The sequence below is a fragment of the Solanum stenotomum genome, chromosome 10, assembly GCF_019186545.1.
Source record: "Solanum stenotomum isolate F172 chromosome 10, ASM1918654v1, whole genome shotgun sequence".
Classification (NCBI taxonomy): domain Eukaryota; kingdom Viridiplantae; phylum Streptophyta; class Magnoliopsida; order Solanales; family Solanaceae; genus Solanum; species Solanum stenotomum.
The window spans coordinates 43,768,058-43,784,819 of NC_064291.1; the positions used below are offsets into that span (position 1 = coordinate 43,768,058).

The 16,762-nt window shown below is 32.3% G+C and overlaps 1 protein-coding gene across 2 annotated transcripts; it reads right to left on the reverse strand.

Moving 5' to 3' along the window:
* Positions 1-1,725: 1,725 nt before the first annotated feature.
* Positions 1,726-9,319, reverse strand: LOC125841316 (E3 ubiquitin-protein ligase At1g63170). 2 transcript variants are annotated; one of them, XM_049520425.1, is made up of 5 exons: positions 9,140-9,319; positions 7,058-7,879; positions 5,809-5,934; positions 5,437-5,713; positions 1,726-2,192 (listed from the first exon to the last, which is right to left on the reverse strand). In XM_049520425.1, exons 2-5 carry the CDS (start codon positions 7,714-7,716, stop codon positions 1,989-1,991), a joined length of 1,266 nt encoding a protein of 421 aa, XP_049376382.1. In that variant the 5' UTR covers positions 7,717-7,879; positions 9,140-9,319; the 3' UTR covers positions 1,726-1,988. The 2 variants fall into 2 exon arrangements, with proteins under 2 accessions (XP_049376382.1, XP_049376383.1); XM_049520426.1 differs by having other exon boundaries at positions 9,070-9,299.
* Positions 9,320-16,762: the final 7,443 nt, after the last annotated feature.

Consider the following 16,762-nt stretch of genomic DNA (forward strand, 5'->3'; position numbering starts at 1 on the left):
GAATAAGAGTCCATTTGGCATTACTGTTAAAATAAATATTTATTTTTAGAAGCACTTTTCTTTTAAAAAGTGTGAGTATTACGATCTCTATGATTCCTCTGAATTCGCCTTTTTAATTATAATTCAAGGGCTCTTGAGCTTAATTTTGAATTTGTCTTGAACTTGATCGTGGATTCAAGGGCTTTAAAGCTTGTTCTTGAATCCTCGATGAACTTGAACTTTATTCAATGGTCTTGATCTTGATCGTTCTTGAACTTGAATGCTTGAATTCTTAAACTTATAGAGAATTTTATGACGTTTGTACCACGGGCTTTCTCTAGCTTCTTGTTTAGAATTTTTGGTCTCTTTTCTGAATTATGAGGACCCCTATTTATAGTTTTAGAATAAAGGAGTTGTGATTGGAACAGGATTCCCTTCGGCCAATCAAATTTAAGTGACATGGCATATGGGCTTAGTGAGCGGGCTTGTCATTTTTGACACATGTCATGATCCTATTGACTTTGTTTGACTTGGCATTCCATGTCATTTGCCATGTGACACCAAAATGGGCCTCTAGAATGAGATGAAATTGAGCTCACCCATTGTAGCCCAAATCAATTAATTTGACTTTCATTAAATTTATATTCATTGGATTTAAATAATTAACCAAATTATATTAATCTATAATATTTATTTGGATTAATATATTCATGAATTTAATTCATCTGAATCATTTTATAAATTTATATTTAATAAATTTTAAATAATTACAAATGCCTCCCACTTCAAATCTTGTCGAGATAGACCAGACTTGAAGTATTAACTATCCGATAACCGTATGCCATGCATTTTAAGGTGCATCTTAATTATATTAATTAATGAAGTGCTCCAAAAATAATTGGAGCAATCACAATTAGAGTAGATCATAGCGGACTCACCACATTTGAGTGACGTGGCCACCCTGCCACTTTCCATTGGTCCAAACTCCAAACCAATTTGAATATGGAAAATAAAATATATGTTTGTGAGCAAGGTAATCTCCTTTTCTTTTCTTTTTTTTATGATTTTCGTCACCGCTTGACGTGTCTATTGTAGAAAATTCATATCTAATTATAGAAACGTCGAAATCATGAACAGTTTGATTTTCCAGAAACTAAAGTTCTCGATCTCTACCATATTCAAAATTCAGAATTTAATACCTTCATAATCTTTCTAAATTATGCCGATTGAATAATTTATTTTCTTTAGTTGTGGTGGGTAAATGCAAAACTCGCCACATTCAAAACCCCTATTAAAGAATATCTAAAAATTTACCCTTATTAATTTTAAACACTTTTGACTCCACTTGATCCATGAACTTCAAGTTTAACAAATTTTGCTTTTTGACTTTGAACTTGTACATGATAGAATTGCAGCCTCTTGACAATTGAGTTATCTTGAAAACACATTTTGTCGAAGCACCTTGTGATCTAAAAATTATTTATGCAAGAAACTAATACTCCACAACAACATTGCCCAGTATAATCCCACGAGTAGAGTCATAGACAGACAACCTTATGAGAAACTTACTTTGTTGAAACAAAATAAAAAGAGTATCCAAGTACTCCGACTACTGAATGCCATTCAAGGAATAGAACTGAAAAGACTGCTAGATTATAATACATCTTAAGCGTGCATGGCTGTTGGCAACTGGCAAATCTTATGACATCAACTACATATGTTTAATTGCTAATACCATCATGTGTTTACTTATTGGCATCGCGCACCAAATTTTCACATCAATGATACTGTGGACAAGACGCCACAGATAGCTCATTTTCTACTAACTGACTGAGCAATCTTACCACCTCACATGTTTTGCAACAGAAATTGTATATAAATCTAGTAAGCTAACAACATATAGCCCAAAAGAAATCAGAAGAGTGATGGAAGAAAATGAAATATATATGAAGGTAACTACTATTCCTTTAAAAAGCATCTCTATACTAGCATGTGGGCAGAGTGGCAACTTAAAACGCGGAACTCTGACGCAAACTTGCAGTTGCTTCGGTAAGAGAGCTCAAAAGGGTCTCACCCACCTCAGCTTTGCAAAGGGGACATGAGTTGTTGATTTTCAGCCACTTATCCACACAGTCCTTGTGGAAGAAATGAGAACAGGGCAACTCCCTCAGCTCATCATTGTTCACATACTTTGCCAAGCAAATGCAGCATGCCTGTTAAACCAAAGTTAAAAAAGGATTATTAAGCTGAATTGGTGGAAGTATGCCGTCAAACAATAGAAAATGAAAAAAAAATTAAAAAATAGTATGACATCAAACAATAGATAATGGAAAATATATTACAATATCAAAGGCATTGTGGCAACAAGGGTTTGCTAAAAGTTTTGTTTTGGAGAAGGTGATTGGTTTCTGCATGTTAGCAGAGCATGTCACTCAGAAATTCAGAACATTCTTAGCCGTTAGGCATATGAGAAGCATACTGTCTTTCCACTCAATGATAGTATAAAATGCACTAGAAGTCTAGAACTGGAATATCAGCTTGTTTTCTTGTACATAGGACAGTTCCAAAAATACTTATCGGTCAACAGTATGATCTCAAGTAGAACCTATATTTTTGCTAAATCTCGTTTACCCATGTTTGTCACTGCATTTTCTTATTCATGAAACAAAAAGTTTCCTTACATTTGATAATGCATTATCCAGAACAGGTCACAAGGTGATTACAGGAAGATAGACAAAGAAACCATATTATTATTTTTTTGAGGAACAAAGAAACCATATTATTACCAACTCACACTTTATGACCGGAGATGCAAAGCTAAGTGCATATATCAATATACATCAGGACCTATTTTCCATGAATAATTATCTCTAGTAGTTCAACATAATTTATGGATTGATTGCAGCGGATGATTTTACATTCACCGGTGCTTTCTCAAAGTTCCAATTCTGACCCTATGGATTTGGGCTTGTATTAGTAGTCTAGCAGTTTCTCCAGGAGGCTAGGGAGTGATAAAGACCTGGAAGGCAAGTTGTTGGAAAAGAATAGCAATTAACTTTTGAGTGGCAACTGGTTAGGTAGTATGTAAGCTATTACTTTTATCTTCCATTTTGATTGGTCTATATAATACTTCAGTCTTCAAAAAGGCTGTGTCCACACAGTTCAGGTAAATTTTGGATGTAGGATATATCAGATTAATATGTGATTGTGTCACCCAACTCTCAACTCCTACGCTAATCTCTGCAACCCTCTACCCCTTAGCTTAGTTTAGCAGTTGGCACAAGTCTCCACCTACCATTTGCTCTTTGACATCTTTCTTCTTCCTTGATTCAGCAATTACACAGCCACACAACTCCTTTCAGCAGTCAAATTACCTATAACTCAAAAGTATCATGAATGGGAACAGGAGAAGGAGTCAAATTAATCCCGACAATTGCAAGAGTAACAATACAGTCAATAATGCTTCAGCAACAAAATAGGTCCTATTCCTTTTTTGTTGACCCTCATTTCAATTGATTGGATGCTTGAGCACTTTGATTTTTGTGAGTCTCTCGTATAAAGTATCTTCCGTCCCTTTCTAATTTTTGTATGATTTCTCTTGTATTTCTCTTGCTAATGAGTTTCAAAGATAAAAATCCTTTATTGAAAGACAAATTTGGCCAGTATTCCCTAATGAGTAGCTTTTGGAGAAAAGGGTCTCCCTTACATTCTCCACCCATTTGAGGTGGGTTTCCATATTCACCCAAGTCATGTAACACAATAGTTTTCCTTTCACATATCAGTGTATGGTTATCATACCAGACATGTTTTACCCTCCTAAGATCCTCCAGCAAGTTTCGCTCTGAAATATTTATTTCTTCAAATTAAAGCTGCTAGGAAATTGGAAGGATAGAGAAGGCTGTGAGGAGTGGGAACTGGGAGGGGAAGTCACAAGTACATTTGATCAACCATTTCTACTATCAACAAAGCCACTAACAGGGAAAACTAACACTTTCCCCCGTCTCAAAAACTAAGGGAGGAGAAGGTTGTTGTTCAAATGCTACAGCACAAAAATATATACACGCTATTCTCTCAAGGAAGAAGAAAATGGTCAGAATGTTCATATTTCTAGTTGGGACTCAGGAGCTTGAAAGACACCAATCAGAATGAGAGAAATCACAGCTCAAAATATTTAACACCAATTCATCAGCAAAACATCTAAAAATCTATGGACATGACAAAGTGGTGGTTTGCTTTTGGGAGACCATTACAATCTCCCAGTCAAAGTTTAATAACAACATACCCATTGTAATCCCAACCAAAGTTTAAGCGGAAATCTTTAAGCTTGTAATATGTTAAAAGTCAATTTGCGGCACTCACTTTGGTAGAAAGGGCTGGGACGAAACATTAGCATAAAAAGTCTTCTTAAGTATTGATTTTTCTTCATAAGCAGAATCAAGCAACCAGATATAAACAATTTGCGAGTAGACTATTTTTTCTTAGTCGTCTTGCATCAGGGTGATGAAGAACCCAAAAATGTATGCTTGCAGAAGTGCTGAAGCTGTATCGTAAAGGGCCTTTGAAGGCAAACATGCATATGGAACTTGAGACCATTTCTGTCAGATGTTATCTAAATTCACTAACATATTTAATGATTCGTACCTTTGGTCTAGATCCAAGTACAATGGATAACACAAGCCTTCACCTATTTTTGCTTCTCAACATATGGTTAACAAGAAACAACAGCAACCATCTTACAAGAAAATAGTGGGAAAGAATGAGTCTAGAGGAGGACTCAGCCTATAAAGAGGAAAGTATGTGGCTTCTTCTTCATCATCATACTCATCTAAAATGCAAGGTGTGTGGAATTTGAGAGTGACATCAAAAGATCCTCTGGCGTTTTGCTCTGTACTTAAGTAAGAAGTAATGCTAGAGGTTATATGCTGAAACACTCAGGTACCAAAACCCACTACCAGAGGGATAGAGAAGAAGAAAAAGGAATTAACTACTGGATATACAATGTTGTTTTCCAGCACTAGCGTCTTAGTGGCTCAATGGAACCGATGAAAAGAGCATAACAGGGTTCAGATTCCATTCAGATGTAATTGTCATTCAAAAGCAGAAAAAGAAGCTCTGAAATTGTAGCCCTGGTTCAAACCTATGATGCAAAACCAAATTAAAATAAACTCGAAATAATCTGTTTCTACTGCCAGTCAGAGTAAGAAGGTATGTACACCACAGAAATGACTTTGCAATAGCAGTGACGAGGGAGAGAGAGAGAGAGAACAAATAGTTCTCCTTTTTCTTTCTTTGTCTTGATTTCAAATGGAGGATGGTGAAGGTTCAAGCAGACAGTTTCTTCACTCCTCAAAAGAGAATTTGTCACTAAAATTTTATTTTAAAGGAAAAGGAATTTTGCCACTAAGATGGACAGAAAATAAATCAGAGAAATCTATGTTAGAAAGGAAATAAATTTACCGCATCTTCTCCTGAAATCACACGCTCCTTGTCTGTTCCTGCAGCCACAACCCCACCTTCAGCAGCCTCTTTGTTGCCACTTTTGTTTTTCTTTACCTTAAATTTATAGGTCGGAAGAGCATTAATTGATTCTGGTGTGGCGCCTTTGTTTTGAGTCAGATCTTCTCGGAAGCCCATGACTGAAATAATACAGGGGAGGCAGCAGCAGATTGTTGCACATAGAATAAATGGCATGGCATACCCAATACAGCTAAAGGTCAGAAATACTATACACAACCTGCGGATAAATAGAAACATGAGTAAATAGGATGCTGGCAGAGATGATAGAAAGAAAGGAAATACCCCAAAATGAAAACAATAGTGAAACATCACCTGTACAAGTTGGGAGCCTCAGAGGAAGAGGAGTGTCCGCCAAATATCCACACATTGCCAACCACAAACCACACTGCAAAAAAACAATCTAATGCCATTTTGAAGTACTCAACAAATGCCTTTACCCTGCAATAGGGAAATGAGATCCTTTATTCCTCAGTTCCATGACACATTGCTCCTTGTACATTAATTTCATTACAAGTTCCCAATACCAGATGCATGCAAAATAATGGAAAAGGAAGAGCACAGGAATGCAGATATTATCATCTGAACATCTATTAGAACTTTAAGCATTGGTCCCAATTAGTTGAAGACCGTGATCAAGGCCCAAAACATTATTGCTTTACAAAATAAGGTAATGTCCTTGGTTCTAGAATAACAATTAAAGCTTGGCAAAAAGGAGATGGGAATCTTAAACTTAAAGACAAATATTCAACAAAATATGAAGTTATAGTCTCAAATTGTTATGGAACCTTTTTTTTTATAATTGTGGTGTCGGGACCAGCTTGCGCCTACCTCGACTAGTTCCATGGGAAACCTACCTATCACCTCCCAGGCTCCCACCAGCAACACGTACCAGGTAAATTTTGATAACCCGTACCAGATAAATCTGTCCATCAAGGCTACCAAGGCTAGGAGAGATTGGAAGAAATCATCTAGTGGTTTTGCCTCTGCTGGTATTTGAACCTGAGACCTCATGGTTCTCAACCCACTTCATTAACCACTAGGCCACGCCCTTAGGTGCAATTGTTAAGGATCTTAAGAAATAAAGTTTCAAAATTTTATCACGTCGTAAATCTAGAAACCACAACTAACAGTAATCAAAAGATGAACTTGACAAAGCTAAAGTGGTAGTGAAATATCAATCTCCTAGAAGTTGTCACAGAGAGATAACTATTCAAGTATAAACAACCACAATGTTTTACACTTGAAAATGACAACTTCTATATTTATACTAGCATGACCATAATTTTCTTACAACTCTTAAAGTGGCAAACCAATGATCAAACTAAAACATGCTTGGTAAATGATGCCTTTAGGCCACATCTTGCTAATTATGCCTACTCAAATCAGAACAGCATATAAAATCAAGGGACTGTATGATTGCACATGTCCAGTTTTGCAATAGCACATAAAGTGCAGGGTTAACCAAAACATGCCAGGAACGAAAATCCTGGCATTGAAATTTAGAAGATTTAGGTGAGTGTTTAATAAGGGCAAGTACCAAGTAAACAGTTACATTACCCACCTTCTGCTCAGTAATTCATTACTTTGACCACCTGTAGAAGCTGTAGCAGTTGTCTGACGACCTTCGCCTTCTGAACTCCTTGTACTTGAGGAAGGTCTGGCCGGGAGTTCAACCTGGGAAGAAATCTGTGGCTGCTGAGATGAATCCTGATCTGAATTTTGGTTTCTATGACGAAAACGCCAGTAGAGAAGAGGGAGGATTGCTACACACCCAGATGCATAACCAACTATCCATTGGGATAGAGGAGCTCGTGGGTGCTCATCCCTTGATATGGCCAACACCGCGATTGCTGCAATTATTTGGCTCAATGTCAAGACTAGTTCAATGGATATCCAGAGCACGGAATTCAGAGGACTCCGATGGCGGCGCCCATTTCCTCTTCGAGCAAATGATGAGTTCCTCAAGTTGGATCTATTAGCAGAAGAAAATGCATGTTGGGAGACAGGCACTGTTGTGCTTGTTGATGGGGGATGTTCAGCCTGGACATGAAGCACAGTATTAACTGGTCTATCATGGGGGTTGCTCGATGAGGATGCATCGTTGCTACTAGTTATGTCAATAACATGCTCATTGTTGCTACGGTTATCTGCTTGCTCCATTAATAATTGAAACTGGTTAGTTTGGCTTTTCCGGTGTAGCCCCAATGAGGAAATGGCCATCTAAGTCCACTGACTGAGAGATAAGTATAGGAAACATGGGATGCAAAAGTCTTAAGCAGTGCAAGTATGAGTTCACCAGAATGAAAAATTCTTCTCCTCTTCACAATCACCTAGTTAATTCAGGGACTGCAGCAGCTTTATATGAGAAGTCTAAGCAGTTTTTCTGTTGAAAGTGTAACAAAAGCAGAATGGTAAGTATTTTCTCGCCTCACTTTGAAGAGCACGATACCATCACCCAAGCGCAAAAGCAAAGAAGGAAAAATCAGGAAGGAAGCAAGAACAATCATAACCAGTCAACCTTGGTCTAAGGGCAACCAAGATTTGTGTGATATGATGAAAGCTCAAAATGGCAAAAATACAAACACAATTCAATAAGACGATGCATAGATTGGCTATCCACAACTTCCCCAGAAACTAAACTATACAAAATTATTTATTGAATGATGAATATTATTGTCATGACCTTTAAAATCTCAAAACTCAACAATTCAACTACTCCACTTATATCAGGGACTATAGATGATCCATTTACCAAGGCATTACCATAAATCTAATAGCCATCCAACAAGGCAAAGTATAGAACTAGCTCATAAAACTCCTAATGCTTAACGTTATCTCAAGAAACTCTATATGTTTTTATTTTCTTTGATGACCGTGGTTCCGGGCCAGCTTTCTCACAGCTCAACTAATTCCGCAGGTTACCTATCACCTCCCACCAGCAACAGTATCTCAAGAAACTCTATAACAATCCTTAAATTATACTAGCAATACAATTTATCAAAATCCAAGATGATACCAGCAATATAAACATTTTCAACACAACACAGAACCCAGCACAGTATAGCATAACTCCATAGCCAGAATCCCACTAAGAAGAACCCAAACTCACACACAAAAACTCGTTCCCATTCACCAACCGCAGAACCTCACTTAGCAATGCAAACACCAGCAATATAGCTACTTCAATCAATAATCCCCAAAAAACAAATCCAGTAAGAACCCACTAATCAACAACCAAACTAGTACCATACAGAAAAATTCACAACAATAGCCCCACTAACAAGAAGTCAAGAACCCCAATTCCCAATTCTAGGTCATCAACCAAACCCACCCCCAAAATCCTCCACCCCACACGTTGACCTTTCTGGAGAATCAATCACTCCAATCAAACAATCAAAAACCCCAATAAACAAAAGAGGATTATTATAACCAAAGTAAAGAAAAATCAACAGATTAACAAAAGCAATCATGTATACAGAACATTTTTACCCCAAATCTTCACAGATTATACAATTAACTCAATTTCCTATCTGGGTTTACCAACAAATCAAATTCTTGACAATCCATTTCAACCTTTTTTAACAATTTTTTTCTGTGAATTGTGCGGGTAGGTGTGTGGGGTTTCTCAAGAAAGAGTACTAACCCACTGTAGCTGAAGAATCAGATGAATCGAAAGCAAACAAAACTCTTTTGGATTGAACAACACTCAGTTGAGCTCTGGATTTCTCAGTTTACGCGTTTTCTCTCTTTGGGTATATACCTGATTTTTTTACCCAAATAATATATGGCGTCAGCTGTTTCTCTTTGGTGAGTATTTTGATTGCTTTACCCTGTCATCAAAGAATTTTCACACATATTTTTATCATCTTTTTGTGCTTGGCCTTTTCTTGATACCCTTTCACTTTCTTTCTTTTTCTTATTTGGTGGTGAGTGAATTAGTTAGGCTTAATACACCATACATGTTTATTATTTGGTGCTTATGGCACCTCCAACTAATTTAACAAGCTATTTCGGGATGGTGTTTAATTTTGAAAAAAATATATAANGCTTAATACACCATACATGTTTATTATTGGCATAATACATATATTGGATCCTAAACTTGGCTTCAAATTTTAACTTTGACCTCCAACTTTCATAGTGCACAAACAGGCACTTTAACTATCCAACATTTTAATAAATAAACACGCGATTTTTGGAGGCAAAGGGCGTGAAATGCAAACGCTTCCACGTGTATTAGTGAGCCACTCAGTGGCTGCCAACTAATTAAATACTTTACACGTCCATTTTAGAACAAAAAAAAATTAAAATTACTTTTAATTAATATACAAGGGTTATAGCTCTTTTTCCACAATGACAAAAAAAATTAGAAGCCATTTGCACTAAATATGAGCACAAATCGTTTTAAAAGAGAGGAAAAAAATTTTGATTTGAAAGAGGAGGAAAGAGAAATGAGATTTTGATTTGGAAATAGAAAGATATTATATAAAAGGGATTGATTAAGGGTAGATTTGTCATTTCAACATTTTTTTTACTGTTGTGGGCCTCAAAAATTACTCCTAACTCGCGTAAAATACATGCACATCACGCGTTTTGCCGGGTAGGACACGCGTGTTTATTTATTAAAAGGTTGATAGTTAAAGTGCCTGTTTGTGCACTATGAAAGTTGGAGGTCAAAGTTGAAATTTGAAGTCAAGTTTAGGGTCCAATATATGTATTATGCCTTTATTTGGTGCTTATTGCACCTCCAACTAATTTAACAAGCTCTTTCACGCTATTTCGGGATGGTGTTTAATTTTGAAAAAAATATATAAATGTGAATATAGTGTTTTTTGATACATGTATCTTTGTTATTAGATACACAAAAATAGAGAGAGAGGAGCAAGATTGGGGAGGGAGGCGAGCGAGATTCGTATGTATCCTAGATACATATGAATCACATTAGATACATGTATTTGTATATATCTAGAGTGATTCGTATGTATCTAGTATCTCAGATACATAGGAGAGGGGCTAGGGAGATGGCAGAGAGGCGAGAGAATTTTGCTATGTATCTTAGATACATACGAATCCATTTTGATAGAGTGTATCTAAAATAAATTACACATAATTTTGACTTCATGTATCCGAGATATATGTATCTAGTAATCTGGATGTATCTTAAGGCACCAAAATCTAGTAAAATACGTAATATTCCAAACTAGAAAGTATCTAAGTAATTAACTCCTAAAATTAGTGGAATTCATGTAAGTTCCTCTTTCATTTTTGCTGAGTAATAAATGATGCTCGAAAATTGTCCTAACATCACCCAAAAAATTTTTTGCAAGACACGAGTTATATTTTACATGACGAAAAAAATTTGCAAGAAAAAATTTACTAAATACAAATTATGTTTTACAAAACATAAATTCAGTTTCAAAACCCATAAAATTATCTCTCTTAGTTTTCTCAACTTTGACGAGTAAGAAAGTTCTCTAACTTATGCCTTTCAAATTAGATACTATATAATTTACGCTGGATAAATTTTTGCCTTGTAATTAGTTCATTGAGGATATTTTGACCTATAAATTTTAATTAAATAGAACGTACCAAAATTAAGTATCACTATTTTGAGGCGGGGGAGGGGGGGTGGAGGGAATCTACTTTGAAAAGTACCTACAACATATTAAGATGTTATATTAAGATAATATTAAATAATTAAAGATCATTTATTTTCTCAACATTTGAATGTATAAATTTTGTCTTTGTTTAAAAGACAATAAATATAAAAATTCAAATAAAATTCTAAATTGATTTAATATTATATCAATAGAATATTTTAAAAATTTATATGATAATTGATATTGGTGATGACTAATGATGTTTATTGTGTGTGTCGATTCGGGATGGTGTTGGCCGATGATGGTGTTATGGGCAATATTTTATGGTGTAGTGATTGGCAATAATGATTAATTGTAGTCGGTGGTGATGACGACTGGTAATTAGTAATGAAATGACAATGATGCTAATGACGGTGGTGAATGATGATGTCGGTTAGCGATATAATATTAACTAATGGTGGTAATTATGAATAGTTAATAATGAATGTAATATTGGTTGATGATTGCAAATAATGTTTAATGGTGATGACAATTGATTTTGGTGATTGACGGTAGTGATGTTGCAGTTAGGCTGAGTATGACTATTATGATTGGTATGTGGTGGTAATAGTTGTAGTTGAAATGGTGATTGTGGGTGCTAGATGAAAGTAGATAGAGTAGCACTGAACTGTCATATTTATAGAAACTATTAAATAGACATTTTAATTACATTAAGACAAGATTATAGATTTTAATAGTTCAGACTTATTCAAACTCATTAAGTGATTGTAAAAAAAATTACACTTAATGATATATTAAGATTCAATTCTTAAAAACAAATATTTAAATAACTAAGATTAAGAACTTCATTAAGTGCAAACAAATAAGATTTTAATCCCCTTATATCCCTTTCATTTGTTCTTAACAGTGTTTTATATGGTCAAATTTGAGCTAACGACTTTTTAATTTGGTTTCAATAATGTCTAGCTAGTAATGATATTATTTGGGACCAAATTCATACCGTCGGAAAATTATTTTATTTACTGTTAAAGACGAAAGTTATTCTATTTTTCATAATTAAAAGACAATTTTCACTCTTATTATTAAATTTACTTTTCAAAATCTAATAGTCAAAATTAGAGCATGTAATAATAAGTGACCAGTTGAACACTTTTTATATGAAAATTATATTATTCTATATATAATAAGCTACAATGCAAAAATTTTTATAGGATTTAGTTACATTGTAACTATCTTGTTAGCTTTCAACCAAATGAGCACTTCTTTTAAATAATAAATATGTCATTGTATGAGCTATTTATTACTCATTCATTTTGAATTTGTTAATCTGATTTTGATTTGACACATAGTTTACGAAAGTAAATTAGATTTTGCGAAAAAACATTAAGTGATACTTGAAGTTGTCCCAGATTTTCAAAAATACACCTTAACTTTGCGTGCATCCTATTACCCCACAAAACATTCAAAATCACAATAAATACATATTTTTTACACAATATTTCTACTTTAGACAAAAATATCCTTCGAATGTGCAATTTCTTAAAAACAAAAAGTGGGACCCATTATTGATGTATTGAGAATGCTTTGGTAATTTCCTATGATGAATTCGTTTTATTTGTTTCTTTTAAATTTATTTTACTATACTAAATAATTGTATAAAATATTATAAATCACGATAATTAATTACTTAAATATTTAAAAGATATAAAAATATATAAAAGATCTGATTGACTCTTCAAATTTTACCTGTGACACATAAATTGGGACAAATGAAATAATATATATTATTTGAAAATTTCTTAGAAAGTACTATAAATTACAGTAATTAACAGCTAGAAATATTTCAAAGACAAAAAGAATTGATTGAATCTCAAAATTTTTTTAGTACTACATAAATTGAGAAAGAAGAAATGACCTCTATTATTTGAAAATGGCATAAAAGTATTACAAATCATACAATAAGAATTAGCAATTTAAAATTTTAAAAGACTTTAATGCTTTATACTTATTCTATTTCCACTTTGGACAAAAATATCCTCCCAATATGCATATTTTTTTAAACAAAAAGTGGGACCCATTATTGATTCATTGAAGGATGCTTTGGTAATTTTCCTATGATGAATTCGTTTTGTTTGTTTTTTATTTTTTTTAAATAATTGTATAAAATATTATAAATCACAATAATTATTTACTTAAATATTCAAAAGATATAAAAATATGTAAAAGATATGATTAACTCTTCAAATTTTATCGGTGACACATAAATTGGACAAATGAAATAATATATATTATTTGAAAATTACTTAGAAAGTACAATAATTTACAGTAATTAACAATAGAATATTTTAAAGACAAAAAAAATTGATTGAATCTCGAAATTTTATTAGTACCACATAATTTGAGAAAGAAGAAATAACCTTTATATTTGAAAATTGCGTAAAAGATATTACAAATCATACAACAATAATTAGCAATTTAGAGTGTTAAAAAGACATAAATTTTTTTTTACCATAGTTAACAATAATTAAAAATTTAAACTATTTTAAATTAATATTCAAATTTGATTAACTCTTTAATTTTGTCTTTGTCACATAAATTGAAACAAAAAATTATACATATTGGGCCCGTGCTAGCACGGGCTCCGATGTCTACTATATATATATACCGTTATATTTGCACCTCTACAGTTAAAAAAAGATTTAATATTACGCATATATTCTTAATATTATTGTAAAAATAATTTTTTTTTTAAAATTCTGTTATCCATTCATTTAAATCACATGACATACCAACTCAATACATCTACCTTTCTTCGTTTATCATTTGCTCAAAATTACCAATATTTTTGTTATGGTTAGGGGTNGATATGATTAACTCTTCAAATTTTATCGGTGACACATAAATTGGACAAATGAAATAATATATATTATTTGAAAATTACTTAGAAAGTACAATAATTTACAGTAATTAACAATAAAATATTTTAAAGACAAAAAAAATTGATTGAATCCCGAAATTTTATTAGTACCACATAAATTGAGAAAGAAGAAATAACCTTTATTATTTGAAAATTGCGTAAAAGATATTACAAATCATACAACAATAATTAGCAATTTAGAATGTTAAAAAGACATAAATTTTTTTTACCATAGTTAACAATAATTAAAAATTTAAACTATTTTAAATTAATATTCAAATTTGATTAACTCTTTAATTTTGTCTTTGTCACATAAATTGAAACAAAAAATGATACATATTGGGCCCGTGCTAGCACGAACTCCGATCTCTATTATATATATATATATATATATATATAGCGTTATATTTGCACCTCTACAGTAAACAAAAGATTTAATATTACGCATATATTCTTAATATTATTGTAAAAATAATTAAATTTTTTTTTCTGTTATCCATTCATTTAAATCACATGACATACCAACTCAACACACCTACCTTTCTTCGTTTATCATTTGCTCAAAATTACCAATATTTTTGTTATGGTGTCGTTTGGCCATAAATATATTTGAGAAAAAAAATTAAAAATTAGTATTTGGTCATAATATTTGTCATTATTTAACAAATATATTTAGCAACATCTCAAGTTTTCAAGTTCTAAAAAAAAATAGAATTTAGATCAAATTCTAATAATTGGAGACTTTTATATTTTATAATAGCATCCATTATATGTTAATTCCAATTAATATCTACTTACAACCAACATCATTAGAAAAAAATTATTTTTAATGAGTTATAATTTATCTTGAATCAGTGACACGTTTGAGTATGCAATTATGTCCCTATTTATATTGTTGTTTTTATTATTGTCGATTGTCGTCAATTATGTTATAAGGTTACTTTTTAACAGAATATACTTATTATAAAATGATAAAACAAACTTATTGATAATTTTAATAATTTTTAGAATTTATGATATAATTTTTTTTAAAAAAATTCAATATTTCTCTCAAAATCTATGACCAAACGCATGATAAAAACTTCACTAAAAAAAGACCCAAAAATACTTGAAAATATAACTATATATACCATCGTAGTCACTAACATAAATTGAGAGTTATTTTAAAAGGTGGGAGCGTGAGGCAAGACGTTTAATATAGTATGGAGTACGTAAGCCTCGAGACATGGGTGTAAGTCTTATAGATCCACGGGTGTAGTCTCATATATATTCAATTTTATAATTTTATTACTAAGAAAATTAGCACAAGTAAATCTTTCCATTAAATTTTAATAAACAACCTTTAATATATAGAAAAAATATTAGGATTTTTGTTTGAAAAATGTATTAATAACCAAGAATGAAGAAAAAGTATTACAATTACTATTTGAGAAATATCATTATACCAATAACAATAAATATGATTTAAAGCAAAAAAGGTTCAAAAATAATTTTTTTAAAAATAACACCTAGGGCGTACGTTTTTACGCTTGAAGCTTATGCACCAAAATTCTAGGACTTACGCCCTATGAATCTACGTCTTCAATTTGCACCCGCAGCGTTTTTGATATGCCCCGCCTCGAGACTCGTCCAAAACTCGCCCCAATAAATATTCATGAAGCCACTGATAACTCTTATTAGATATTAAAAAATGAAAAGCCCCGTTTTAGTCAAATTCCTAGCATTCATCAATATTTTGTTGAGATAGAAATATTTTCTCTACGTTTTTTTTTTCTTTTGCCTTTTTAAGAAAAAAAATAACTTTTAATCGCTTCTCAGTTTAATAAGTGATATTTATATGTTTTTACAAATTTTAGTTCGACTAATATTGCATAACAACTTTAATCATTCACATGTATTAGATCGATTACTTTCAAGCTTCAGCTAATTAATTAATATATCAATTAAATTCTCTATATCTAACTTATAATCGGAGAAAATTACTGTATTTTGTCTCTTTCTTCAAAGGTTGACTTGTAATTACAAAACCCTAAGTAAAATATAGAATAATTATTAACAATAATTGAGTAATAATAGAAGGGCAATATACATATAAAAATTCAATTTGCTTCCATAAACAAAATATTACCTCACTATTAACTTTTCCAGGAATACAAAGATTGTTGAATTAGAATAAATTATATGTTACTTCGATTACGTGATTTCTATATTAAAAAAGAAGAAGATGTTTTTGTGTTATTTTAGCAGATTAATATATATATATATATATATAAGTGTCCGTGCTAGCAAAGTCCCAATATTTGTTTTTTATTGAGTAAATTTTAGGTTTAGCAAACATAAAAATCATATTTGTATGCTATAGCTATAGTTTGTATCATTGCGCTCCATAGCAAACTTTATGTTTGCTATGGCTATTAATCTGTATATTTTGTTATACATATACATAAAAATAATGTATTTGGGTAATTGTATATTTCGGTATACAAATGAGTCCTGCATTTGTATATTTTGGTATACAAATGGGTCTTACATTTGTATATTTCGATCTATTTGTATATTTCGGTATACAAATGGGTCCTACATTTGTATATTTCGGTATACAAATGGGTCCTGCATTTGCATATTTTGGTCTATTTGTATATTTTGGTTTACAAATGGGTCCTGCATTTGTATATTTCGATATACAAATGGGTCCTGCATTTGTATATTTCGATATACAAATGGGTCCTGCATTTGTATATTTCGGTAT